General features: G+C 48.0%; 2 protein-coding genes across 3 annotated transcripts in view; both read left to right on the forward strand.

The window, feature by feature from the left end:
- The window catches only part of Ern1 (endoplasmic reticulum to nucleus signaling 1), a 103,261-nt gene extending 92,803 nt beyond the window's left edge, over nucleotides 1-10,458 (forward strand). For both annotated transcript variants that reach the window (XM_052756995.1, XM_052756994.1), the window contains 4 exons: nucleotides 1,374-1,501; nucleotides 4,763-4,886; nucleotides 5,213-5,280; nucleotides 6,335-10,458. In XM_052756995.1, coding sequence (XP_052612955.1) covers nucleotides 1,374-1,501; nucleotides 4,763-4,886; nucleotides 5,213-5,280; nucleotides 6,335-6,547 — 533 coding nt within the window. In that variant the 3' untranslated portion in view covers nucleotides 6,548-10,458. The remainder of the gene's footprint in view (nucleotides 1-1,373; nucleotides 1,502-4,762; nucleotides 4,887-5,212; nucleotides 5,281-6,334) is intronic.
- A 5,082-nt stretch (nucleotides 10,459-15,540) lies between these two features.
- Nucleotides 15,541-27,487, forward strand: Icam2 (intercellular adhesion molecule 2). Its single transcript, XM_052758867.1, has 5 exons — nucleotides 15,541-15,591; nucleotides 21,797-21,910; nucleotides 24,136-24,408; nucleotides 25,637-25,945; nucleotides 27,152-27,487. Exons 2-5 carry the CDS (start codon nucleotides 21,850-21,852, stop codon nucleotides 27,337-27,339), a joined length of 831 nt encoding a protein of 276 aa, XP_052614827.1. The 5' UTR covers nucleotides 15,541-15,591; nucleotides 21,797-21,849; the 3' UTR covers nucleotides 27,340-27,487.
- Nucleotides 27,488-27,616: the final 129 nt, after the last annotated feature.

Raw genomic sequence — 27,616 nt, forward strand, 5'->3', positions numbered from 1 at the left:
TCCAGGACAGCCAAGGCTACATAGTGAGACCCTGTCTCAAAACAACAACCTCAAGATGGTGTTAATGGGTTAGCAAGATGGCTCTGTAGGTAGAAGCACTTGCCTACAAGCCTGATGACCCAAGTTCAATCCCTGGGAACCCACCGCTATGGTAGGAGGAGAGAACCAACTTCTTGCAAGTTGTCCTCTGACCTCTATACATGTGCCATGTCACACATATGTGCCCTTCCTCTATACACAAATAAATGTAAAAAAGCGGGGAGGATAAGGCTAGAGGTTATGGAACATACCTGTAGTCCTAGCACTTAGGACACTGAGGCAGGAGAATCTCAAATTTGAGACCAGCCTAGGATACACAGGGAGTTCCAGGTGAGCCTGAGCTATAGGCTTCTGGTAGGAGTGGGATGGGGTCAAATCACACATTTGCAACAGGCTCACTTTTCAACCTCATCTTTTTGGGGTTTTTGTGTTTGTTTGTTTAATGAGTCAGGGTCTCTTTGTGTAGCCCAGGCTAGCTGAAGTCATCTTCTATAACTTATACTGGTCTCAGCTTCTCGAGCACTGGGATTACAAGCCCATCATGTCTTGCCTTGAATGCCTATCTAAATCCATCTGTATGTAGCCCCGTTGTCATTTTAACAGCTCATCATCTAGTACTTAAGCCTCTGGTTTGGGATGTTTTCAGTCACTGCTTTTCACAAACCACATAGTAAAAAATCTCTTTATCAACTGATGTTTGGTGTGAATTCATTATTTTATTAGAATCCATTCCTGTAGCAGAATTTTGTATCAAAAGGCATGCAAGGGGAGATGGCCCAGTTGGTAAAGTAGGTAAAGCCACAAAAACGTGAGGGCTTGAGTTTGGGTCCTCAGTGCCCAGGTTAAAAAAGAAAAAAGCCTAGGGCCATGCATCTGTAACCCCAGTACTAGAGAGGCAGAGACAGGAGGATCCTTGGGGCTTCCTGAGCAGCCAATCTAGCTGAATTGATAAGCCCAAGTTCAGTGAGAGACTCTCATCTCAGAAAACATTAGGTAAACCAGTGGTGGTGGCACACGCCTGTAATCCCAGCCCTCGGGAAGCAGAGGCAGGTGGATCTCTGTGAGTTCTACAGAGCTAGTCCAGGACAGGCTCCAAAGCTACAGAGAAACCCTGTCTCAAAAAAAAAAAAAAAACATGAGGTGGAGAGTAACTGAGGAAGACATTTGTCATAAACATCTGCCCTCCACATGTGTGCACACACGCAAACATGTACACATATATGCAATAGATGCACACAAATGTGGGGGAGGCATGCAGGTTTTCAAGGTTTCTGATAATTTAATTTGGTGTTATAGGTTGGAAATAATAGGTAATTTATTTTTCTCCTCTTTAGAGGATGTCATTGCTCGTGAATTGATAGAGAAAATGATTGCAATGGATCCCCAGCAGCGGCCCTCTGCAAAGCATGTGCTAAAACACCCATTCTTCTGGAGCCTGGAAAAGCAGCTCCAGTTCTTTCAGGTACCTGTGTCTGTCTCTCCATCAAATTATTAATGCCTTCCAGATTCTGAAAAGGTAGAAAGGACAAAGAGCAAAACAAAGGACCTATATAGCCTATAACCAAGACAAACTTGATTGACATTTGTGTTAGTAAATTCGATGTGTGTATCGTAAAGGGGATGTATTAGAATCACACGGTACAGACTGGGTAGTCCAGCAGTGGCCATCTGCACACTGGAGAGACTGAGAAGCCAGTAGCTGCTCAGTAGTCCCACTCTACGCTGAAGACCTGGAAGATTTCCTGAGAGCCCCTGGTCTTAGTCCACAGTGGAAGGCTGAAGAAGCAGAGTTGTGATGTCAGTGAAGGATGACAGCAGAATGGGATAGATGTTCTGACCAGCAAGAAGCACAGGCCAGCAGGCTAGCCTGCTTTCCCTCAGACCTCTGTATCTACCGACCTGTCAGAGGGTGCTGCCCACACTAGGAGAAGGTCCTTTGTTCTAGGCTAATCCTTTCTGGAGCTGCCCTCACAGACCACCCACGCATGTCTTAGTTGATCTTAGATATGATCAAGTTGACCACTAAAATTAACCATCACATTTTAAGTTTTTTTCATATGAATAAAAGTATAATTGAGCCGGGCAGTGGTGGCGCACGCCTTTAGTCCTAGCACTCGGAGGCAGAACCAGGAGGAGCTCTGTGAGTTCCAGGCCAGCCTGGTCTATAGAGTGAGATCCAGGACAGGCACCAAAACTACACAGAGAAACCCTGTCTCAAAAACAAAAAAAAAAAAGTATAATTGAGATCAAACTATATACAGTGTTATATCCTGCTTTTTAAAAAAATATACAAAATTATGACTATAACATTCTATTACATGAATGTACCCTAATTTTTTATCCCTTTAAAGATTAGATTTATTTTTATATTATGTGTATGAATGTTTTGCCTGCATGTATGTCTGTACACCACATGTGTTCCTGATGTCTGTGGAGTTCAGAAGAGGGTGTTAGATCCCGTGGAAATAGAGTTACAGAAGGTTGTAAGACACAATATGGGTGCTAGGAATCAAACCCAAGTATTCTGTGAGAGTGGGAAGTACTTTTTTTTTTTTTTTTTTTTTGCGGGGAAAGTACTCTTAACTACTGAGCCATTTCTAATTGTTAAACTTTATATTCTGGGATTCCTAATTACACAAAAGTAGACTAAATGCTCTAGAGAGCTCCTCTTATCAGTCCTCTAGTTTTAGCAGGTATTAATTTCTGTGCTCTTCCACACCCCAGATTATTTTTTAAGATGTATAGGATATGTATGTATATACATCATGTACTTGCCTGGTACTCACAGAGGCCAGCAGAGAGTGTTGGTTCCCCCGACACTGAGATACAGATGACTGTGGGCTGCAACATGAGTTCTGGCAATGTCAAAAACCCTGTCCTCTACAAGAGCATAAAGTGCTCTTAACTGTTGATAATTTTGAAGTAAATCTCAGATACAATATAATTTCATTCAGTGTCATAAATTTAAACATTTCTTTAAGAAGATTTTTCTATTGTCTTTTACTCAGATCTCATTTTGTTTAGTATACACTTTCCAGCTAAAATTTAAGATCAATAGCTCTGACAGCTCTGTGGGTTTTCTGGCATTGCCAGGGGTCTTTGTACAGACTGTTTGTGGGTGCGAGGTGCATGGGAGGAGTAAACCACAATGCTCCTCTGCTGTGAAGAGCAGTGGGGTGGGGCAGCAGGATTTTCTCCTGGAGAGCACCCTGACTTAGAGTGGACTCACATTATCTGGAGTTTGACAGTTTGACACTACAGTGGCTAGAGTGACATCCTAGATTTTCTAGATGATTTTAATCACTGTTCTGTCCTCAGCTCCTAGCAAGGACACTGCCTGGCCCGTTGCTGGTGCTTAGTAACCATTCAAATGTCTTTGGGGTGAAGGGTCCAATATCTCATTCCAGGGCAGCAGTGGGTGTGAGTAGCGTCACAATTGATGACTGTGTGCTACAGGATAGAACATGAAAATTCTCAAGTCTAGGTCATGGTCACTTTAATGACAAAATAGACAACAGGAATAAAACTTATATATGAAGACCTTAACCCCACCATAAAATAGTGTATCCAGGTTTTACATCTGGCAGACACAGCTGTCTTCCGTTCCTTTCAACTAGCTGTAACCAAAGTCCTTACTTTGCAACTCCGAAACCTGTCTCCATCATGCCTACTGGGACAGTCCAATCCCTACAAGGCTTTTATTTTTTACACTTATTTATTTATTCGTGTGTGTGTGTGTGTGTGTGTGTGTGCACGCGCGCGCGCGCGCACACTTGTCGGTGTATATGTGGAAGTCAGAGGACCTCTTGTAGAAATCAGTTCTCTCCTTCCATCATCTGAGTTCAGGGATAACATTCAGGTCATCAGGCTTGGTGGCAAGTACCTTTACCTACTGAGCCATTGCCAGCTTTTCTCCAAGGCTTTTCCCCTATAATTTCAAGTCAGGAATTCAGCCAGTGCACTGGTCATGATAGCTTTCACCTGTAACCTGTAATCTCAGCACTCCAGAGGTGGGAGCAAAAGGATCATGAGTTCAAAGTCATTTTCAGCTATGTATAAGTTCAAGACCGGCCTGGGCTACATTAGACCCTGTCTTGAGAAAAAAGAAAAAATTATCCAGTCTGATTTTTGTCTTCATCAAAGAAATATGTGACTGGCTGTACCAGGGCTTATCATTCCCTGCCTCTTAGCCATTCTTACTGGCAGGGACACTGAAAGGCTAGTTCTTAAGGTACCCCCTCCTGACCCTCTCCTTCCTTCTTCCCGTTTTTCAGGGCTCGGTGAGGAGTTATAGCCTTCTGGTTAGGATTTGAGATGTCCTGTTTCAGGGATAGCTGAAGCACAGACCAGTTGAACGCTCCTCTTTATGTTTGGCTCCCTGGGGGATGTGTTTTGTACCTACAGCTCTGTGTACGTGTGCTTTGTGTGAATGTGAACTTCCAGGGGTTGATGCATGCTCTACACAAGTGTACCTCCATAACATCTCTCTTTTGTCATGGAGGGAATCTCTGCAAGATGTATCTGCTCACAGGGAAAGTCAGTGGATCCGGGTAGTGAGCTGCAGGTACCTGCTGCCTAGCTTTGAGGAGGCTGTAGCCTGAGCCTAAGAGGAATGCCAGTTTGCTTACAACCCACACACCAGTGGCTACCCTGCAACTTAGTGTGGACAAACGTGTAGTGTTCCTGACTCTGACCCAGCACCTGTTCCTGTCTTCCCTCACAGGATGTGAGTGACCGAATAGAAAAGGAATCCTTGGATGGCCCGATAGTGAGGCAGCTGGAGAGAGGCGGGAGAGCTGTGGTGAAGACAGACTGGCGGGAGAACATCACTGTCCCCCTGCAGACAGGTGACCATGCAGCTATTTCTGAGAACTTGGTATAGACAGGCAGGTCCAGCTGCTAGACTGCCAGATCCCACTTCGTGGGTTTGAGACTTACTTGAGCATGTCTTTGTGGGCTTGGTTCCATGGATGTACATTTATGTTTTTCCCTTGGAGTGACATGTTAGTGATAGTGTCATGCTCCGAGGTACCATTCTGATCTGAATGAACTTCAGATGAATACCACCTTTATTTTAGTCTAAGAGGTGGCATCTTCTGCAGTGACTGAGACCCTAGGAGTCTTCTTTAAAAATTTACTTGCTTAACCATTACATCCCTCAATGTTTTTCTAGATCTGCGAAAATTCAGAACCTACAAAGGTGGCTCTGTCAGAGATCTCCTCCGAGCCATGAGAAATAAGGTAAAGGGCTTGTAAGTACTTTGGGGGAGATGGCCACAGCAGATACCTCCTCCTTATATTCATTTCTATGTATCTTTTTCCCATAATGGATTCCATCTTGTAGAGGCTTGGCAGCCTCAGCTGGATTTGAAAAGTGTCTTAGTTACTTTCCTGTTACTGTGAAGAGACACCATGACCAAGGCAACTTATAAAAAGAAACATTAACTAGGGGCTGGCTTACAGTTTCAGAGGGTGAGTCCATGACCATCATGGCTGGGAGCATGGCAGCAGGCAGACGGGCATGGTGCTGCAGCAGTAGCTGAGAGCTACATCCTGATCCACAAGTTGGAGGTAGAGAAAGAGACTGGGCCTGGTGTGGCCTTTTGAAACCTCAAAGCCCACCCCCAGTGACACACCTCCTCCAACAAGGCCCACCTGCTAATCCTAAATAGTCCTCCATCTGGGAGCACACATTCAAATATATGAGCCTATGGGGACCATCCTCATTCCAGTCACTACAAGTAGACGACCATGTCTCCCCTTGAGGAATTTCTCTCCAGAGACTTTAGGATGCAGGGCTAAGCTCTAAGGCCCAGTCTCTTGGGACATAAGGGTTTCATGGTCTTTGCTGATTTATGGTACCCTCTGGCTGCCTGACAGACACCTTATAAGCACGCTCTACCAGGGACTTTCTGGTCACTTTCCTATACAAGGCCAAGTCTTTAGGGATTTGGGGAAGGGTTCCTCTGTGTCCTCTTAGAGTCCTGGGAATGCTCTTGACCTGTGCGGTCATTGAGCTGACCTCAGGCAGAAGCAGCCTCCAATCCTGTTAGGACCAACACTACAATTCCATGGCCTGCATGGGAGGCATGTGCTCCCTTCCAGGTGGCCGGCCCCATAGTGACGCTAAAGCTGCTCTCCTTAGGCTGAGCCTCACCCACTTCGAGCTCCGCTTCTGAAGAAGGCAAGCCTACAGGATCACTGGAATGTATTGTTGGAGTACGAATCTTTCCTTACAAAGAAGCCCTTAGCACTGTCATCCGGCTGCTAAAACTGTGTCTCTGCTCCTTCACAGAAACACCACTACCGAGAGCTGCCCGCGGAGGTGCAGGAGACACTGGGCTCCATCCCTGATGACTTTGTGCGCTATTTCACATCGCGCTTCCCCTACCTCCTCTCACACACCTACCGAGCCATGGAGCTGTGCAGACATGAGAGACTCTTCCAGACCTACTACTTGCATGAGCCCACAGAACCGCAGCCTCCAGTGACTCCAGATGCCCTCTGAGCTAGGGCAGCCCTTCTAGTCTGGTGGCCCCAACAGTGACCATGGGCCTGATGTCTGCAGTCCATAGCTTACTGCCTCTGGGATTAGCAGGAAAACTAAGCGTCTCAAACCAAGTGCCTTGAGCTGCTGCTGCCCTGCAGCCAGAAGAGGATAATGCTGATCCTAGGAATCGGGAGAGGTGGCCCCTCATGACTACAGAGAGCTGAGGCATGTGGCCCTGAAGCCTTGTAGTCAGGGCTGTCTACAAAGGTGGGCCTGTCCCAGAGGCTGCAGAAGGAGCAGCATCGACCGTTCACTGGATGAGCTCGATTCCCTTTCACTGGACGAACTCTCTTCCACTTATATCTCTTTCTAAAATTCCTGTGGGATGGCAGTTTGGAGACCTTTCAGTGAGGAAGTTTTTCCTACATGCTACGAGCAGCCTGGCTGGGGTGCAGCAAGTGTACCCTCTGCTAGAATTGGTTTGAGAGATTCAGGGTGCTAAGGAAGAGGATGTTCAGAGGTGTAGTCCCGGAGATAGGAGGCATCTCCAAGTTACTAGTAGCCTGTGTTGCCTCGTGCAGCAAGGTGTAAGTTTGGGGCATGGAGTTAGAGACTGGTTAGCAATGCCTGTGGACAGCTGAGGTATGTCTGGGAATAGAAGGTGAAGAGGACGAGGACGTTCAGTTCTGGATGCAGTGCTCGCTCAGCCAGGTGGCCTGAATAGTGGCCCCTGATAGATTGAATCCTGGCTGTGTGAGTTCCCTGGCCACCAAGAAGGCAGCTAAGACCAGACAGGAACAGAGACAGGTCTTCAGGGCCAGAGGGGAGCAACTAGTGGGAACCTTTCAGTCACTTGGAGAGGCTCAGAACCAGAAGGTGAGTGACAGGGCCCCTCTGCTCCAGAGGCTAGCACATTAGCACACAGCTTGTGAGCCAAAGCCCCGGGGATAGAGAGCCAAGGCCAGGACCACCACAGGCTTTTTAGGCCAGCTTTTATATTTCTGGCAAATTTTAATGAGTGTATTTTGATCATATTGCAGAAAGCTGCATTTGCATAAGTAAGTTAAATGTGGCTTGACGCTTGTGAAGAAATGCAAGATATAATATCTTCAGTTTTGTGCAGTACCAAAAATCACCGTTCCCTCAAGAATGTAGAACATTCTCTAAGGCTGAAGAGTAAGACATTCTCGCAACACTTTGTAAATGTATTAATGTCAAAGTAATTATATCAATACCATTTTTCTCTATTTTTAACTTTAGTTCCAATCAGAATTTACTGTCTTCCCCTCCCAAGAGTCTTAGGAGTTAGCCTGCAGTCAGGGTCCGTGGGAGGGAGGATTCTGTGTGGACTCCCTGGAACCAGCGTGCTCTCTGTTGTGCAGTCCTGGTGAGCTGAGGCTCCATTCTGTTCTGTGCTAAGAGTAGCCTTGGCAGCTTTATGCACTACACTGACTGGAGTTCTCGCTGCTGCGTCCCCTGAGAGGTCTTCTGGTGTACTGGTCCCACGGCCACTTACCCAAAGCTTCCTCTGCTGCTGTAGAATTGGATTAACTTTCTCTTCATCTCCTACATCTTTGAACCTCATGGGTAACCCTGTTTAGACCTTGGAACCTCAGCCCCATGGTTGGCTTCCTGTTTATCTCTTAGCATAGCACTTTGCCAGTGGGCCCAAGAGGGAACTCCAGTGGCAGGAGATGGAAGCAGTATGGTCTGACAGGGTTGCCTCGGGACGCTGCTTCCCTTGTTCCTCATGGCTAAGTTTCCCTCTGGGAAGTGCTGAAGTCTTTTCTAAAGGCCCAGCTGGTGTTACTTCCAGTCTGCTTGGGGTCAGCTTTTTAAATGTCCTTGCCACTTAGCAGATCAGTTTCTAACCAGTGAAATTTTCAAAAGTCCTCTATTCATCATGCTTAGTTGAAACTTTCTGTAGAGCTAGGTGGGACACGAGACACTTGGGACACAGATGAAGAGTACAGGAAGACTTGTGCCTTTTAAAGCCTCATGAGAGTCATTAGCACCCAAGTGTCAGGGCAGAAAGAAAACTCAAGTGGGTAGGAAGGGGTTTGCCCCACTTGTGCCTTAAAACTGTCCCATCTCAGAATCGGTCAGCTGTGGGCGGCTCACCTCTGTCTGTCTTCTAGGAACCAGGCAGTTAGTTGTTAGCTCTCCGGGTGTGTCGTGAAAACGCTGTGGGCATCTGGGGTGCTCAGCAACAGACGCTTTCTGCCTTCAGGCCGGGGCAGCTCTATAGCACTGTAACATCTTCAGAGACTGCTAAGATCCCTGGAAGACTGCCCGGTTGCCTACAAGTCCAGAATCTTCAGCTTTAGGATGGAGTTGAGCTCTTTCTGGGATGTGTTATCTTTGTTTAAACCTTATCTATGTTGAACTTCAAGTTTAGGAAGTGTGCCGTGTCATTGGGCACCAAAGCACTTGCACTTTTGGGAACATAGCTATCACTTGGCAAATCGCTAGGCCATCTAGAGACTGAAGGTGAACCCCTGCAGAGGTGTCCCCTGCTCTCAATACAGCAGTGGCTGTAGGCTCTTCACATGATGCATTGCAGAGAAGGTGGAGGTCTGAGGTCAGCAGATACAGCCAAGTGCTTTCCATCAACTTTGAAGATAGGCATGAGCCTCTCCTCAGAGTCCACTTGATGTTATGGAAGTTTTGTGTGCATGTGATTCAGTTAGCGCCTGCAGCTCCTTTCCCCCAAATGAAAGGCTAATCAATCAGCTGCTGCGGTGGCCTCCTGCAGAGCCACCTCTGGCTGCATGCTCTCCTGTGCTGACCACTTGTCTTCTGCTGGGCCAGGGTTCTGTTCTCTGTGCCTGAGTCTGCTCTCTGTTCCTTGTCTTCATCATCATGGTCCAGAGGACAGGAAGAGCTGGAAGAGTAAGCCACAGCTGCCCTGGAAAGAGCCTTTTGAAATCCCGTTTGCCCTTCTCTGTGATGGGCTTTCCAACAGTTCTATCCTTGCCCATCTCTCACATCCAGAAGCCATGGTGTTGGCCAGCAGGGGCCTGCCATCGGCTTCTTCTGAAGGTCAGCAGACCTCCAAATGAGGCCTGAATTCTTTGAAGCCAAAGCGCCTGCTCTCCCCGGTCTTGGTTTTCATTGTGAACTAGTGATTTTCCAGGGGATTCTGGTTGCCTTGGGCGCTTAGGCCTCTTCTGTACTCCTAGACAGCCACAGAGGCACATCTGCTGAGCCTCCCTCCGGAGCAGCCTCAGCCATACTGCTTGCCAGAATCCTATGGCCTCATCTCTCCTGTTCCCCATGTGTTTGGTGGGTATAGTATTCCTTCCCAGTTGTCCCTAAAACTGTGACGGGGGAGTCCCCACTCACCTAAGCATTACCAGCCAGCTCTGTGGCGTCCCCACACAAGGACCTTGTGTAGTTCTTTTTGTGATGACCTATTTATTGAATCTATTTATATTTATTTAATTTTTACTCTGAAGTATATCGGTTACAATTGCACTTGACTAAAGCACGTCAGATCTGTTTTGGACAATACCCCTGACCATTTTAAACTGGAAAAGGAAAAGTTACACTGTATCCTGCCACCTTACTGTAGCCTTGTCTTTAAAGGGTGAATAATTTGGTCTGGGTAAAATGTTAATTTTTAGATGATTTTTTAAAAATCTTGTGCCATGTGTCTTTGTAGACAGTTAATTGTTTAATTGATATGTGCTGATTGTGTGATTCACTCCCCTTCATGGAAACTAAAATATTCTTTTAACTTTATATTTTATAAACTGCCAGATTGTACAACTTTTATGTGTATTTTTAAAGCTCATGATATATGAGGGCCGTTATCTAAGTTTAAATGGCCTATTTTTGTACCTCCTGTACAGTTTTATAATTCTGCTCATTGATGAAGGTGACTTACGCTGAGCCAACCACAAATAAAGGTAGTTTTAGATTTGGGAGTCGCTTTGCTCCTTGTTTGTTTTTGTTTTTCGAGACAGGGTTTCTCTGTGTAGTCCTGGCTGTGCTGGAACTCACTTTGTAGACCAGGCTGGCCTTGAACGAATGCACAGAGATCCGCCTGCCTCTGCTTGGTGGATTTCTCCATTCCCAAGCAGCTGCCCTGGCCTTTTCCTAAAGAAACGCCACACTCCCCCTTGTCCCTAGCTGAGCACACTGGTTTTATTAATCCATAAAATGGAAGTAAAAAGAGAGAAGGGCTGGGCGTAGTCATACTTGCCTTTAATCCCAGCTCTCAAGAGGCAGAGGCAGATGGATCTCTGTGAGTCTGAGGCCAGCCTGGTCTACAGAACAAGAGGATTGCAAGGAGTTCAAGTCCAGCTTGGTTCTCAAGACGTTTCCTTCTGCATGTCCTCCCCTGGACGTTTATGGATACATTTTTACATCCATGTATATCACCCTCATTAAAAATAGTCCCTCAGGGGACTGGAGAGATAGCATACTGGTTGAGAGTGTTAGATGCTCTTCCAGAGCATCCCAATTCGGTTCCCAGTACCCACATGGGGTGTCTCATGTCACTCCAGCTCCAGAGGATCTAATGCTCTCTTCTGGCCTCTGTGAACACCTGGACTCATGTGCACATACCCACATGCAGACAAAACATATATACATATAATTAAAAACAAAATAGTCCATCAAACTCCCTGGTGACTCATGCCTGTGACCCAGCCCTTGGGAAGAGGCTGAGGCAGGATTGCCACAAGGTCTAGACCAACTTAGGTTATCCAGTGAATTTCAGGCCAGCATAGGCTACAGAGTGAAATCTTGTCTCAAAACACACAGTTTCTCAGGGACCCATCTGTGTCCACATCTACCTTTGAACATGAAGAAATGTTTGGTTGCAGCCACCCTGCCCAGAGAGACAATTCTCTCGCCATTTAGAGTAAGTAGCAGGATGCTTACTCTCTCCACCACTAGAAGGCGCTGGTGTGCTGTCCACCCCAATTCCTCCTGCAGTGGATTGTTCGGTACGACCAGCCTGCATGCTGATCTGACTCCACACTCTGGTGGGATTTCCCTGAAATGAGGCTAGGGTCCAGACCAAAGAAGACCATATGTGTATGGGTGTTTTGCATGTATGTTTGTACACCACACACATGCAGTGTCCATGGAGGCCAGAAGAGAGCATCAGATCCCTTGGGACTGGCATTACAGTGTGAGCCAGTGAGTGCTGCACTGAAGTCCTTTGGAAGAACAGCCAGGGTTCCTAACCACTCACTGGGCATCCCCCCCCCGCCCCCCCCCCAGGCACCTGGTTTTCTAAACTCCTTCATTAGCTGGTAGCTTTCTATGTAACCCACAGCCACAAGCTCTTCTCATTGTGAATCAACATTGATCAGACTGTACGCCCCCCTGTGCCTTGTAGAGTGAGGCTGATCGTGGGACTGGGCATTCTGTGAGCCCCTTCCACAGTACAGGTGCCAGGTGTCCTTGCCACCATATACAAAGACACAGAGAAGCACATCTCCAAATAGCAACTGTAACAACTAAACTTCATTGTGTGCCTATTGTTTACAAACCTTAATCAATGCTTTCCAAGTTATCTGTGTAAGCCCGTGATTCCACACTGACCCACAGCCTCTTATTTGGGCTCTCAGCCAGTGGCTCTCAGTCTCCCATGAAACTCGCCTTCTCTACTCTGGTCAACACTTTGCTCTTCTTTCTGCTGGTGGTTAGTTGGCGCTTAACTGAAATCGAGAGCCCTTTCTCATTCTGCTAAAGCAGTGTGTATACCCTTCACCTCTCTACCCCCTAAGGGAGAAAGGGGGTCAGCTAAAAACAAGCAAACCAGTAACAGTGTGCCAGTGCTAAGCCAGGAGTGACATAGACGTCCCAATGGCTCTGTACAGTGTGGAGTACAAGTGTGTCTTTATAGCAGAGAATATGTGAAAGTGTCCCCCGCCTTCCATCCCATATCAAGAGACTGTAGAACCCTGCTTACTGGCTTGCAATGTGACTGTCTCCTCCACCACTGCTCTACGCCACCCTCACTGGAGGAAGACAAACCAATGCCCCCCCCCCCCCATCTAGAACTGAACTAAGTATTTTCTTTTCTACATCTGATTACCAGGGCTGGAGAGATGGCTCGTTAGTTAAGAGCATTGGCTACTCTTTCAGAGGACCAGGGTTCAATTCCCAGCACCCACATGTCAGCTCACACCTGTCTGTAACTCTGGTTCCGGGACATCCAATGCCTTCTTCTGGCCTCTGTGGGTACCAGGCATTTATATTGTATGCAGACCTATACACATAAAATAATACAGAAATAAATTGATTACCTCAGGCGTTTTGTTGTGACAATATGACGCTGACTGATAAAGATGTCTACAACAGCCACTGCTAAAGCATTGGTCACATCAGGCCTTGGTTTGCCAGCAGTGTGGCAGGACATTTAAAAATTACTTCGAAGCATTGTGGTGGTCCATTCCTCTAATCCCAGCACCCAAGAGACAGAGACGGGTGGATCTCTGTGAGTTCAGGCCAGCCTGGTCTACAGAATAAGTTCCAGGGCAACCAGAGCGGTTACACAGAGAAACTGTGTCTCAGGGGGGATCCGTTGAAGAAACTGAGGCACAAAAGCACTGAGAGAAATTGTTCCAGAGCCAGCAGACCCTCAGTATTCACGGTCAGCGTTCATTCACAGTCTGGAAGATTCTGTGAACTCCTGATAAGATCTGATTTGTGGCTTTGCCGAACCAGAACTCTAATGCTATGGGTTGTGAAGCTTGTCCATGGGAACCAGAGCCTTTGCTTGTGGGTGACCCTAGCTGGCTGGCTGCCCAGTAACCCCACCCCACCCAACACTTCCTGCTTGTTAAAACAAAACCACCCTGCTAGAGTAAATGACTTGCTAGTTGAGGGGACAGACGTGAAGAGATCTGAGGTGATGGTTCTTAGTCACTAACGGGTTTTTGTGGAGTGCAGGACACAGCCAGATGGTGTTCTGTGCTACTACCTGGACAAGTGCAGAGGAACAGTGAGTGGCGCATTCCAGCAGAGGCCTCAAGAAGCTTCACACCAAGGACAGTTAATAAGATGGCAGTTCTTAACTGAGTGGTGGTGGCGCACACCTTTGATCCCAGCACTCGGGATGCAAAGCCAGGCGGATCTCTGTGAGTTCGAGGCCAGCCTGGACTACAAAGTGAGTTCCAGGACAGGCGCAAAGCTACACAGAGAAACCCTGTCTCGAAGAAAGAAAAAAAAAAGATGGCAGTTCTTCTGTAACTTTCACAGAGTGGCCCTCTGATACCACAATTCCACTTTTGAGTATGTTTCCAAAGAACTGAAAGCCAGATTACCCGGCCCTTTAACCATTTTCAAATGCATAGCTCTGCAATATTATATACTCATACCTTTCTGCAGCGGCTGGTACGTTCGTGGGAGGGGACAGCCACATTTCTAGCTGAGAAGCTAAGAGGAAGGAATGTAGTCCCACAATGTCTTTCAAGGATGGTCTCCAAGTGACCTAAGGATCTCCTATAAGGCCCTTGCTCTCCGAAAAGATTGTGGTTTGGGTCAAGATTTCAAAGTTGTCAGTCAGTGGCCACTTGACTCCGCTGTCCTTCCTGGGCAATGGGGAGGCAGAGCACTGTGGTAGGGAGCATGAGGAAGTGTTGAGATGCTCACTTTATGGTGGCCAGGGAGCGGAGAGAAAGAGAAAATAAAAATAGGAGTGTGAGCCGACAAAATGACTCAGCAGGTAAAGGCGTATGTCATCCCCAATGATCTGAGTTCAATCCCCGGGACCCACGAGGTAGGAAAGAGCTGACTCACACAGTGTTCTCTGACCTCCACCGTGCAGCGAACCTCTGCATTCATGAATATGCACACACTAAATAAATAAATGCAGGAATACTTTTTGTTTTTTGGTTTTTTTTGGTTTTTTTTTCTAGAGCTGAGGACCGAACCCAGGGCCTTGCGTTTGCTAGGCAAGCGCTCTACCACTGAGCTAAATCCCCAACCCACAGGAATAATTTTTAAAAGTGGCACACGCCTTTAATCCCAGCACTCGGAGGCAGAGGCAGGTAGATCTCTGTGAGTTCGAGGCCAGCCTGGTCTCCAAAGCGAGTTCCAGGAAAGGCGCAAAGCTACACAGAGAAACCCTCTCTTGAAAAACAAAAAAACCAATAATAATAATAATAATAATAAAATAAAAAGACAATGGAACCAGGCGGTGGTGGCACATACCTTTAATCCCAGCACTCAGGCAGGTGGATCTCTGAGTTTGAAGCCAGCCTGGTCCAGGACAGCCAGGACTACACAGAGAAACCCTGTCTCGAAAAACAAAAACTAAATAAGTAAAATAAAGACAATGGGAATTTTCACAGCACATTCATAGCAGCACCATTTAAAACAGCAAGAAAGTGGAAGTAACACAATGTCCGGCTGTGGGCAGGTGAATGATAAACAAAAATGTGGTGTGTGAATATGTAAAGTGGAAGTGTCTTCAGCCTTAGAAAAGGGCATACTGCCACATGCCACCACATGGATGAACCGGGAGGAAGTCACACTGAATGAAATGAAGGCGTTGGAGAAGGGCCCAGAGGAGTCAAACAGAGAGACAGAGAGTAGAATGAGAGTTGCCTGGGGTGGGGTGGGGGGGTGGGGTGGAGAATTACTGTCATGGGTCTGGAGTTTCAGTTTGGAAAGGTGAAGAGTTCTGGAGATGGCTCATGGTGAATGTACTAAGAGCTACACAACTGTGTGTTTGAAAACTGTTAAGGGCATGGTGACTTCTAGAATCCTAGCTAGCCCTCAAGAGGCTGAGACTGGAAGACTTTGGATTTGAGGCTAGCCTGGTCTATAAGGTGAGACCCTGCCTCAAAAAAAAAAAAAAGAAAAGAAAAAGAAAAAGAAAAAGGAAAAAATCTGCATAAAATAATAATTTTGTTAGGTCCGTTTTATGACAATGTGGGGGGAAGCCAGTAGTAGTGTTCAAATCATGTTAATTTGGTGTAGAAACCAGGGCACAGGAAACACGTGACCCCTGAGTGAGTTAAATGTTGAACCGGTAGAAACTTACACACATACCACATTGGCAGGATCCCCAGTTGCCAGCATCCGAGCCCCACACGGTAAGTCACAGCCTCTGGCTTTCCCACTTCCCCTCCAACGAGCCTGGCAGTGTGGAACTTTTGGATTCTTTAAGTATCAAGCCTGAATTCTGATCTCTTCCTCTCTCTAAGCCTCAGCTCCCCCTCCCCACTCTGGTAAGCGGAGTGGCTGGGGGGATCCCCAGAGGGACTACCTCCATCAAAGCTTCGGAAGCTCATGTTTTTTTTTGTCCCCAGCCCACCAACCTGGCCCCGCCTTAGTGACTGTTTCCTGTTTTTTGCTTTCTTCCTTCCCTTCCCCCTCTGGGTGGCATCCATGTAGGTGACAGATTTAGAAACATAGCCCTGGCTTGCCTGGAACTCCCAGAGCTTGCCTGATTCTACTCAGGAGTGCTGGGATTGAAGACGTGGGCCACCATGCCCAACAGGGCCACCTCTTTCTTACCCCCAGGTCCACATGGGCTGTGACCTGGAAAGGGACAGTCCCTTCTCTCTCTTTCTCTCTGTCTGTCTGTCTCTCTGTCTCTCTCTCTTGGTTTTTTGAGACAAGGTTTCTCTGTGTAGCTCTGGCTGTCCTGGAACTCACTCTAGACCTTGAACTGGACTTGAACTCAAAGAGATTCTCCTGCCTCTGCCTCCTGGGATTAAAGGTGTGTGCCACCACTGCCATCCACTCCCCTTCTCTCAAATGAGCACCTTGGTTCTCTTCCTGAGAACCATGCAGTCAGTGACAGGAGATGTCAATGCCATGGCCCACATTCCCACCAAGCCTCTTCTTCCTTATAGATATTCAGGAATTTTCTGCTTTGTATTCTTTTTTGTTTGTTTGTTTTTTGTTTTTTGAGACAGGGTTTCTCTGTGTAGTTTTGGAGCCTGTCCTGGAACTCGCTTTGTAGACCAGGCTGGCCTCAAACTCACAGAGATCCACCTGCCTCTGCCTCCTGAGTGCTGGGATTAAAGGCGTGCACCACCACCGCCCAGCAGCCTTTGTATTCTTTTTGTGTAGCTTTGCGCCTTTCCTGGAACTCACTTTGTAGCCCAGGCTGGCCTTGAACTCACAGAGATCCGCCTGGCTCTGCCTCCCGAGTTCTGGGATTAAAGGCAGGCACCACCACCACCCGGCATGAAATGTCACTAAAGCTTTCATGGACTTAGCTCCTCAGGGGCCACTCACTCTCTTTCCAACCACTTGCTATAATTTTGTGTTAGTTTCTTCTCTGAAGTATTCGGTCATACAAACATGCTTGTTTTTGTTTTGTGAGATGGTTACACGGTGCCTAGCTTTCTGAATACCTTAAAACATCAACTCGTTTAAGCCAGATGTGGTGGCAAATGCCTGAAATCCTAGTGCTTGGGTGATGAAGAAAGAAGGATCAGGAGTTCAAGGCCAGCCTCAGCTGTATATCGGATTTGAGGCCAGCCTGGACTATAGAAGACTCTGTCTCGAGGGGGAAAAATTAACTCATTTAATTCACACAACAACTCAATGAAGGAGATGTTATCCTGAATCCCATTTTACAGATGAGGGAGTGGACCCAAAAAGAGATTGAATGGTTTGCCTAAGGTCACACAGACGGTAGGAAGTGAACACATGTTTCCTGAGTCTTGGCACAAAAGTTCTTCCAGGACACATACATATCTAAGAGAACTGTGAATTACAGGGAGAGATCTACTTAGCTCGGGGCTGGAGAGATGGCTCAGCGGTTAAGAGTACTTGTTGCTCTTGCAGAGGATGGAAGTTCCGTTCCCAGCGGAACTCAAGCGGTGACTCAGGACCACCTTACCTCTAGGACATCCAACACCCTCTTCTGGTCACAAACACAGAAAAATACAAAACAAGTCCGTTTTTATTCAGCTTTACAAGATAATATTTTGTTGTTCTCCAGGGAACCAATATACTCTCCCATCAGTAATTGTAAAAGTTTCTATTGACCTATAACTTCTCCAAAAATTGACCTTTAGATTTCTTAACTCTGCCAACTTAGTGGGCGTGGTTTTCGTCTTAATTTCTGTCCAGTTAAAAGTAATCTCCTCTTTCCTTTGACACTGTTTTGTGGATTTGATGCACTTGATGATGATTTGATGTTTATTTTCCAGTGCTGGGAATGGAACCCAGGACCTGTGCGTGCCAGGGAAGCACTCTGCCCCCTGAGCTACATCCCCAGCCCCTCTTGTTGATGATTGACAGTTTTGAAGTCTTGCCTAATACCTTACCCCAATGACATAATAGTTCCGACATTTTCTTGTCAATGTTCCTAAAGTTTTCCTTCGCACATAACGACTCTTCACTGTGAATGGAATCGGGTTCTCCAATGGATGTGATGTGGGGATGCCACGCCCCCTCCCCATCTGGTTGATCGGCTGACTCAGCCTCACATAACAGACCTTTCTTTTACCCAGCCATCCACAGTGCTACCCCTGACATGTGTTCGTCAGGTGTGTTTCTAGGTTCTAGAAACTGGGACCCGCTAATTAATCTCCCTATACCCATATTAATATGTTTTATTGAATCTCAATACTCAAAGAGCAAATTGCTTATCTTATTCTTTCCACATGTCTTTATCCTCTTATCTTTCCACAAACACTTTATGATCAGCTTTCAAGTTCCATGGGCAACCTTATTGGGATTAACTGGAGTTGCATTGAATCTGCATATCAGTTGGGAAAGAAATTATCTTTCTTTTCTACTTTATTACATTTTATTTTAGGGGGCACATGCATGCTCCAGCACACATGCCGAAGTCAGTGGACAGCTTGTGGGAGTCAGTGCTCTCCTTCTACCACATGGGTCCCAGGAATCAAACTCAGGTCATCAGGCTTGGTGGCGAGGGCCTGTACCCTCCAAGTGAGCCGTCTCAGCAGCCCCCACTCAAATGTCTATTTCTTCTCAAATTAAGTCTGAAAAGTTAATTTTTCTAAGATTTGGTTTACTTTGTTCCATATCTTATGGCATACATTATTTTATAGTGTCCTTTATTTTTTATTATTGGGCAAGGGGGTTGAGAGTAGCCCAGATTGGCTTCAAACTCACCATCCACCTGTCTTGCCATCTAAGTGGTACTGGGATTATACATCTGGTTTTATTTATTTATTTGTTTGTTTGTTTTTTGAGACAGGGTTTCTCTGTGTAATAACAGCCCTGGCTGTCCTGGAACTCACTCTGTAGACCAGGCTGGCCTTAAACTCAGAGATCCACCTACTTCTGCCTCACAAGTGCTGGGATTAAAGGCATGGGCCACCACCACCACCTGGCTTATTTTTATCTTCATTTATTTTTTATTTATTTATATATTTTTTGGTTTTTTTCAAGACAGGGTTTCTCTGTGTTGTTTTGGTGCCTGTCCTGGATCTCGCTTTGTAGACCAGGCTGGCCTCGAACTCACAGAGATCTGCTTGGCTCTGCCTCCCGAGTGCTTATTATTATTATTATTATTATTATTATTATTATTATTGTGGAACTGTACATATAAAATGAGCTGTATACCCATTTGTTTATTTATTTTTCAACCAAGCACATTCAATTGTTCTGAAACTAATCTTCGGAACCAATCTTACAAAATGAAACTACCCGTAAGAAAACTCCTATGGGGTTGGGGATTTAGCTCAGTGGTAGAGCACTTACTTGCCTAGCAAGCACAAGGCCCTGGGTTCAGTCCTCAGCTCCGGAAAAAACAAAAAAAAAAGAAAAAGAAAAACTCCTACTCCTACTTCCCTTCCCAGCCCCTGGCAGCCTCCCTTCTCCCTTCTGTTCTGTGAGCATCTTTTTATAACTCTGCTGAGATTCCATGCTTGTTCTGGTCATGGCTGTTTGCTTTCTTTTTGAGCCTTGTCCGGAAGTTTCCTCCGGCCTTCTGCTGTCTTGCCTGTCCCTCCCAAGGGTCTCCAGGGAATCTGACCCTCACAATGGCCCTTTGCCCCTGCTCTGGTGGGCTTCATCAGCTATCACAGCTGCCTGTCACTCATAGGGACTTCACTCTTTCCTAGGTCTGTGACCTTGATCAAACCACTCAGCCTCTCAGTGCCTCAGTTTCTCCTTCTAGGAGATGAGAACAGTAGGAGCACTTGAGCTTGTAGAGTTTCGGAGAAATTAGTTAATAATTATAGAGTGCTTTGACAGTGCCCAGCATGAAGTAGGTACAGCTGATGCCCTGAGACAACATTTCAATCAGTGATGAGTCACCTGCACAACAGGTCCCAGAAATTACACTGAAGATAGAAAGTCCACACCATCGGAGACCTCGTGCCCTCGTAACACTGTAACGCCTTGTCCCCAGACCCCTGGTGGCATTCAAGTGCGGCATGGACAACTATGTGCACGAAGTACGTTGTATCCTGTACCATCCAGGTTTGTGTGGCCACACTACGGTGCTCACACAACCACAAATTGCCTGATGACGAATTTCTCTGAGCCTGAACTACAAAGTGAGCTCAAGGTCAGGGTGGACCACTTAGTGAGACCCTGTCTCATAATGAAGAGCACCAAGAGTGCTGGGGATGCAGCACTGAGCACTTGCCTAGCCTGTACGAAGCCACAGCATCTCAGTCACCAGCACCCCCAAAATGGAAAAAGAACTGTTCCTTCCCTAAGGAAGGCCTGTCTGTCTGCGTTGCTGTATTATTATTACCACTTTTTTTTTTTGTTTTTTGATTTTTTTGGTTTTTTGAGACAGGGTTTCTCTGTGTAGCTTTGTGCCTTTCCTGGAACTCACTCTGTAGCCCAGGCTGGCCTCGAACTCACAGAAATCTGCCTGCCTCTGCCTCCCGAGTGCTGGGATTAAAGCCGGGAGCCACCACCGCCCGGCTTTATTACCACTATTGTTGTTATTATTATTATTTTATTTTATTATCCAGAGGAGGTCAATCTCCACTGTATCACCCAGACCCTTCCAGGCGTCCACTCCTGTTCTCAGCACTCTGTCACCCCATGTGAGATCAGACCCCCCTGACCCCACTCCCCTTCTCCCGACTTCTCTCTGCTTACTCTGTCTTTCCCTCCCTTCTGGAATGATCTCAAAGCCTGGCAGCCGCATGCAGGGACTTCCCTGGGTCCAGGCTGACATCATCTGCACTAGAGGAGATCTATACACACAGTCAGTGCTCAGCGTGGTGGGAACGGCAGGACACCATAGGACTCTTCAACCCAGGAACCCAGGCCACTGGTTGAGCCACTGAAGCTTCCGCTGCTTGACTTCGGGGGAGGGGGGTGCGGTGGTCTGGGAACCAGCCTTGCATGTGGATTCCTGATCTTAGATAATAAGTCCTCAAAACCCTGGGACTCCCTTCAGATAGGCCCTTCCTGGGATTCCACCAAGAAATCAAGGAGGCCTGCTTTTGCCACACCTGTCCTGGAGAATCTAAGAACCGAGAGAGTAAGGTTGGCTATATGGTGAGCACAGCGTTGCCTGGGAAGGTCTTCTATCCCATAATAGCTCACTGCCTGTGGGAAAGCCTGCCCGGAAAGCATTAGGCTCTAGCCTTCCCAGACCAAGGCCTGCCTGAAGAGTAGATGGGCAAGAAGGCACTAACTGACATGCCCAGAAAAAGGCCTAGGATTTGAAATGGGCTGTAGCCAGTCTGTTCCCTGACTCCTGGGCCCAGGCCACTGGAGACCACTGTGGGCTCCCCTTTTGCAGTCTTTGAGCCCCATGTGGGCCCTGCATTGGCTGAGTTCTCCTGGAAACTAAGCGAGACATTAAGGTGTGCAGACATATGCAGGGCATTAGCAGGAGATTGCTGTGTGACAGTGTTCTAACTTTGGATATTATCTTCCCAGAGATGACTACAACAGAGGCCCGGTGGGATTCAGAGTTCCCCAGATCTGAGGCCTCAATCTGCCCCGTGCATAGAAATAGGAATTCCATGTACACACGCATACACACACACACACACACACACACACACACACACGTAAGTGCCTGCACACATGCCCGAGTGTCGCACATACTTCCTTGAATGTGAGCTCCCATTGCTCTCCTAACCCTACACAGGGAGTAAGCCACGTGGGAGGACCGTGTTACACGCCAGCTTATCAACTGCTTCCCAGCTTCCTCTGCCTGAATTCTTGAGGGCCTGAAGGCTTGGGAGCTGGCCTGTGCATATGGCTTCCTGATCTCAGATAATGAGAGGAAATGAGATCACTGGTACAGAGAAGACTACGGAGGATTTCAGCCCGGGCTCCAGCCTTCACTCCTCAATCTGTGGTGTCCATCTCTCCATCTCCCTCCAGGCAGCCTTCAGCTGTGCCCCTGGAGCCGACAGACCCCACAGACCCCACCTGAGATGTTTTCTTTTGCTTGCCGGAGCCTGTCTATAACCCTTCTTGCCCTGCTCTGCTGCTCAGGTAAGCGGTCCCCAGGGTTCCCAGCACGTGGCATCTTAGGGTGGGGAGTTTCACACTATTCCTTGGGCTTCAGGTTGGGGAGGAGGGCATCCTGGCCACAGGGGCCTCTCCAGCATGGATACAGAAGACCGTGACAGCCTGGCTTTGGTTTTTTCCACGGTCTCAGGCAGTGTCTAGAATCATGGCCTCTCGGTTACTAGATGGAATAAGCCCGGGGCTCTGAGAATGTTGATGTGACAGGATACCAAGGTTGGTTGGTGAGTGGTGGGTGAGTAGGGGACTCAGGAAGGGATGCCAGGGTCTAAGCGAGGATGAGACTGTGCCAAAGGGGCCTAGTGAACAGCAGAGGGCAGCAGAAGACACCGCTCACTAGGGCACAAAATGAAAACGAAACCCTTTGCAGCGGGTCAAGGAAACCGGGAAGGACACCGCCCGCCTGCTACGCGCTGAGTGCCTTGTGCCCTAGACAACCTGCCAAATGCTTTCAAGCCTGATTGCACTCATGACCCCGTGCACATTACCCCTCTCAATGGATGAAGAAACTGGGGCTCAGAGAGAGACTGTGCCCAGCCCTAGGCCGCCCAGCCAGTGCATGGCAAATGCTGAGTTCAAATCCAGCACTGTCCACAGGGAAAGACCCTCTTTTCCCACCTTCTTACAAACCGCTAGCTGACGGCTGAGTGCGCTGTGTAGGGAGGTAGAAAGCACAGGCCGTGCTTAGGGGCCCTGCTGGCTGGGACCTAGAACCTTCCTGGTCCTTACAGAGTGGAGGTGAGCACTGAGGGTCCCATCTTCCTATACCAGATGTCTTGCACAGGGCTGTGTGGTCAGCATAAAGAGAAGTAGGCCTAGCCTTCTAGAAGCTTCACAATGTTTACAGAGCATCAACATACATTATGAGTCACTGGTACAACAGGTCCTTTTCCTGTTGCTTTTCTGGCCTTGTTTCTCACAGTCCTCTTCCAAGCTCCTGCCATGCTGGCCCTCCATTGCTTCGTGAGAGCATGCTGCCAAGGGCAGGTCTGTGAGCCAGCAGCTCCCTTTATCTGAAACATGCTCCCACAACACATGCGGGGTCACGACCCCCCTCCATATTTGCCTCAATGTCATTATACCCTCCCCACACCCCCCACACCCCCCAGGAGCTGAGGACCGAACCCAGGGCCTTGCGCTTGCTAGGCAAGCGCTCTACCACTGAGCTAAATCCCCAACCCCATTATCTTTATCTTTTATCAACCATGTTATTAAAAATGGAGTCCCTCTGGGCAGTGGTGGCACATGCCTTTAATCCTAGCACTCAGGAGGCAGAGGCAGGTTTGAGGCCAAAGAGTTCCAGGACAGTCAGGGCTGTTACACAGAGAAATGCTGTCTCGAAAAAAAGAGTCCCTCCACTACTACCTGCCCCCTCTGCCTGGAGCTTACCACTACTCAAAGGCTGTCCTGACAGTTCTCTGTAATTATGTGAGCTCAGAGCTTAACTCCGTTCTCAGAGGTGTCTTCATGACAGAGGGAACTTCAAACTGCAGCTTAAGGCAGTCGGAGACAGGCTTGAGGAATATTGACCTAGGGCTGACGGACAGAGGGACTGGAGGAGAGAACACAGGAGTCACTGGGTGGCAGCTTCTATAGGCCTGACCCTGGAATGGGACAGAGGGACCAAAGGTGACCTGTCTTCTTGAGCCTTAATGACATCCACTGGTTGTGGCGGCATTCCTGCTGAGCTCCTGGCCTGGCTCCAGAGAGCAGCACCTAGCCCTAATCCTTCCTTTGTTTAACCACACCTTTTGTTTCTCTTATCGCCCTACGTGAATCTTGTCTGAGAGTCAAGGATCAGAGAGTCCCCCAAGGATCAAAGGCCTATGCAAAACTTGGTCCAGGAAACCTGGAAAACTATGGTACCTGAGAAATCAAGTAATTTGCACTTGGCATTTGGTCTCTGGGAGCTCCTTTTAGGTTGCTTTGAAGATATGGAAATCAACTGGCTAAACTGTAATTAGAAATAAAAATACCCTAGGCGAAGGGATAGTGCTTCAGTCCTTTGAGGCTGAACACCCCCTCTGCAGCCATGAAAGGCTAGATTCATTCTTAAGATGCCTCTGAATCTTCATTCCACGGATCCTCCTGAACACACACACCCGTGCTGTGACACACAGTTAAGCTGGTAATAGCGATCCCTGAGGGCAGGCATCAGAGACATCTGCTGCCTGATTCTTTTGGTCTTACAGGGTCTGGTAAGAAGGCGTTTGAGGTCTACATACAGTCCGAGAAGCATGTAGTGGAAGCCACAGAGTCTTGGAAAGTCAACTGCAGCACGAGCTGTGAAAATCCGGAAAAGGGTGGTCTGGAGACCTCTATGAGTAAGATGATGTTGGAAGAGCACCCTCAAGGCAAGTGGAAACAGTTCTTAGTCTCCAACATCTCCAATGACACGAATATCCTCTGCCATTTCACCTGTGAGAAGCAGCAGTACTCTACGGATCTCAACATCACAGTATATGGTGAGTGTCTATACATGGGCCTCCACTCCCAGGGCGGAGCCCATGTCTACTACGCAGTCCCAAAATTTGTCAGTGACCGCTCCTGGGTCTTCTCATCATGGTTCTCGTCTCCCTGGGCTCCTGAACCACAAGCAGGTCAGGCCTGTGGGCTCAGGATCTGCTTATACCCTTGGGTAGACTCCATGAGTCCTCCTCCTGTACTTCAGAAGCAGACCGTGCAGGTTTTGAATCTTGCTCCAAGGTCAGTCTGGCCAAGGTTTGCACAGATCTAGAAGTCAGTTCCTACCCCAGCTCAGCCACCAGAGCACTCCATGGGCATCCCTGGTTCAGTCACCAGAGCACTCCCATAGGCATCACAGACAGTGAGAATGAGAGGAGCTAGTGGGCATCATGAGATGAAGGAACTACTACAGAATACCGAAAAAATACAAGTGCCGAGCAGGATTTTGTCACACACACACACACACACACACACACACACACACACACACACACCCCAAGGACCTGTGGCAAATGTATAAGCCTTGTATACACACCTGCCAGGATAAGCCAGGATTCTCGCAATGTCTTACCTCCAGGTTGTCACTGCAACCCATTACCAACATTGATGGATCAAAAAATGGAAAGATGTTCTAAATCCTAGGTGGGGTGGGGGTGAGTGGAGGAGAGGCGTTCTAGTTTGAAAGGGAACCAGGATACCTCTGTAGCCCTTATTCAGTGGATCTGGAATTGTGCTGGTTGTTAAACTGATTGGAGAAGTGAGGCAACCCGACTCCTGCCCCAGCTTCATGAGGAGCCTCAAGGTCAGCTCCTCAAGGGCCCACGTGCCGAAGCGCTCCCTTCCGAATGCTCACAGCCAGCTCTTTAATTGGAAAATTTGTGTTTAGTATCTGGAGGGGATGGAGACAGGTTCAGATCTTCTAGCTGGCTCTACGATCTCTGGATCTTCTCTTTGTAGCCCCCATTTCTATTTTCCAAATCATGCCCACAGAACCAGCACCCAGGACATTCTCTACCATTTACTTCCGCTTCCTCCTCCTCCTCCTCCTCCTCCTCCTCCTCCTCCTCCTCCTCCTCCTCCTTCCAATGAGCAGGCCAAGTCCCAGTCCACTTCCTGTCTCTCAAGTCCAGCTAGGGACCTGGGATAGCAGGAGATGGGCCCTGACCAGGTTGGGCCTGTAGGGACAAAGTTCCATCCTGAGTGGCCTTCCTTCTTTGTCTCCTACAGAGCCTCCGTCTCAGGTCACCCTGAGGTTGAAGCCCCCTCGGGTGGTTGTGGGTGAAGCCTTCACCGTTGAGTGCACAGCATCAGCCGTGAAGCCCCTTGAGAGCCTGACCCTCACTCTGCTCCATGGCAGGGAGACCCTGCAGAACCAGACCTTCGAGGGAACTGAACAGAAGGCCATAGCCATATTCAACAGCACAGCTCTAACAAAGGGTGATCTCAACTTCTCCTGCCAGGCTGAGCTGGACCTGCGGCCCCATGGTGGGCACATAATCCGCAGCATCTCAGAGTCCCAGATCCTTGAAGTCTTTGGTAAGAAGACTGACTCTATGGGCCGAGAGGGTCGGAGATGGCGCTCCTTCTTAGCACTGTGGGGAAGAAAAACCCATGAACCCCACTCTTCGGTGGTTTGATGTGCATGTAGAATCCTGAGGGCTCCCTCTTACTTCCCTGACTTGCTGGGTGTCTCTACAAGTTCCAAGCTGAACCCCAACTTTTCCAGAAGCCAGGAGAGCTCAGTTAGTGGCTTGGCCATCATTGAGCTGTGTAGTCTTGACCATGGTAGTGAGCTCTCTCTAGCTATGACCACCCTTTCTACAATGAGAAGGCTGGCTGGCCTGACGCACAGGTTCCCCAGAGTACTGCTGTTCTGTGACACTTGGTGGCCAAAGCCTGCTGTAATGAGCTTGCTTGAAACTCACTCAGCTCTGCCTGAGAAGGGGCAGGGTATAAACATGAGTGTGATGTCCTCCAGGCCATAGTGGTGTTGGTGTTCTTACTCTTTTCTCTTTGGGGGCCCACCACCCAGCTCTCAAATAATCACACAGAGACTTAGTCTTTCTTATTAATGCCCGGCCTTAGCTTGGCTTATTTCTAGCCAGCTTTTCTTAACTTAAATTATCCCATCTACCTTTTGCCTCTGGGCTTTTACCTTTCTCTATTTCTATGTATCTTTTCTTTCCTTCTTATTCCATGTCTGGGTGGCTGGGTGGCTGGCCCCTGGCATCATCCTCTCCTCCTTTTCTCACTCCTCCTTTTTTTTCCTTCTATTTATGCTCTCTGCCTGCCAGCCCCACCTAACCTTTCCCCTGCCTAGCTATTGGCCATTTAGCTCTTTATTAGACCAATCAGGTGTTTTAGACAGGCAAAGTAACACAGCTTCACAGAGTTAAACAAATGCAACCTAAAAGAATGCAACACATCTTTGCATCATTGAACAAATGTTCCACAGCATAAACGAATGTAACACATCTTAAACTAATATTCCACAACACCATGGTGTCCAGCCTCTACATACTGCCCTCAGGAGCTGCTGGAAGAGGGGTGTCTGCTCTGCCTGATGGCCTAGAGTGGAGGCCACCTTCCTTATATGTCACTCCAGAGGCAGACACCTTATGCCACTGCTTTCTGCTACCAGGCTGACTGTGGAATGCATAAGTGGGCAAGGAGTGATGGGTGGACTCCCTGGGGTGTCTGGCACCTGAAAATCTCTAAACCTATTGTCTCTTCCCTCCCCAGGACCTATGCAGGACAACCAGATGGTCATCATAATCGTAGTGGTGTCAATACTCTTGTTCTTATTTGTGACATCCATCCTACTCTGCTTTATCCTCGGTCAGCACTGGCACAGGAGGCGGATGGGCACCTATGGGGTGCTAGCTGCCTGGAGGAGGCTGCCCCGAGCCTTCCGGCAACGTCCCGTGTGAGCTGATGTTGCCGGGCCCCTGGTGGCTGCTGGAACTCAACATGGCACCCTCGGGGTGTGGTCCAGCATGGGCTGAAGGACTGTGGCAGCAGCACAAGACTCTGGGGACATTTCCTTCTTTGAGCCTCAATACAAATCCCTGGGTTTCACCCTGTGCCCTCCATGTCTGCTCCTGGGCTAACAGACAACACCTGTGACAAGGAAGGTAGTAAGTGTCACCTGCTCACCCCAAGTCTCCTCCGTTCTTCCCGCCTCTCTGCTATTTCCCAGGGCTTTCC

Source organism: Peromyscus californicus, unplaced genomic scaffold (genome assembly GCF_007827085.1).
Source record: "Peromyscus californicus insignis strain IS unplaced genomic scaffold, ASM782708v3 Scaffold_3__1_contigs__length_106647218, whole genome shotgun sequence".
NCBI lineage: Eukaryota > Metazoa > Chordata > Mammalia > Rodentia > Cricetidae > Peromyscus > Peromyscus californicus.

Bases quoted from the DNA above. Each gene is read 5' to 3' on its own strand.
- Icam2 (XM_052758867.1), top strand. From the start codon at position 21,850: ATGTTTTCTTTTGCTTGCCGGAGCCTGTCTATAACCCTTCTTGCCCTG. The intron at 21,911-24,135 runs GTAAGCGGTCCC...TTGGTCTTACAG, and splicing joins TGCCCTGCTCTGCTGCTCAG to GGTCTGGTAAGAAGGCGTTT. The intron at 25,946-27,151 runs GTAAGAAGACTG...TTCCCTCCCCAG, and splicing joins CCAGATCCTTGAAGTCTTTG to GACCTATGCAGGACAACCAG.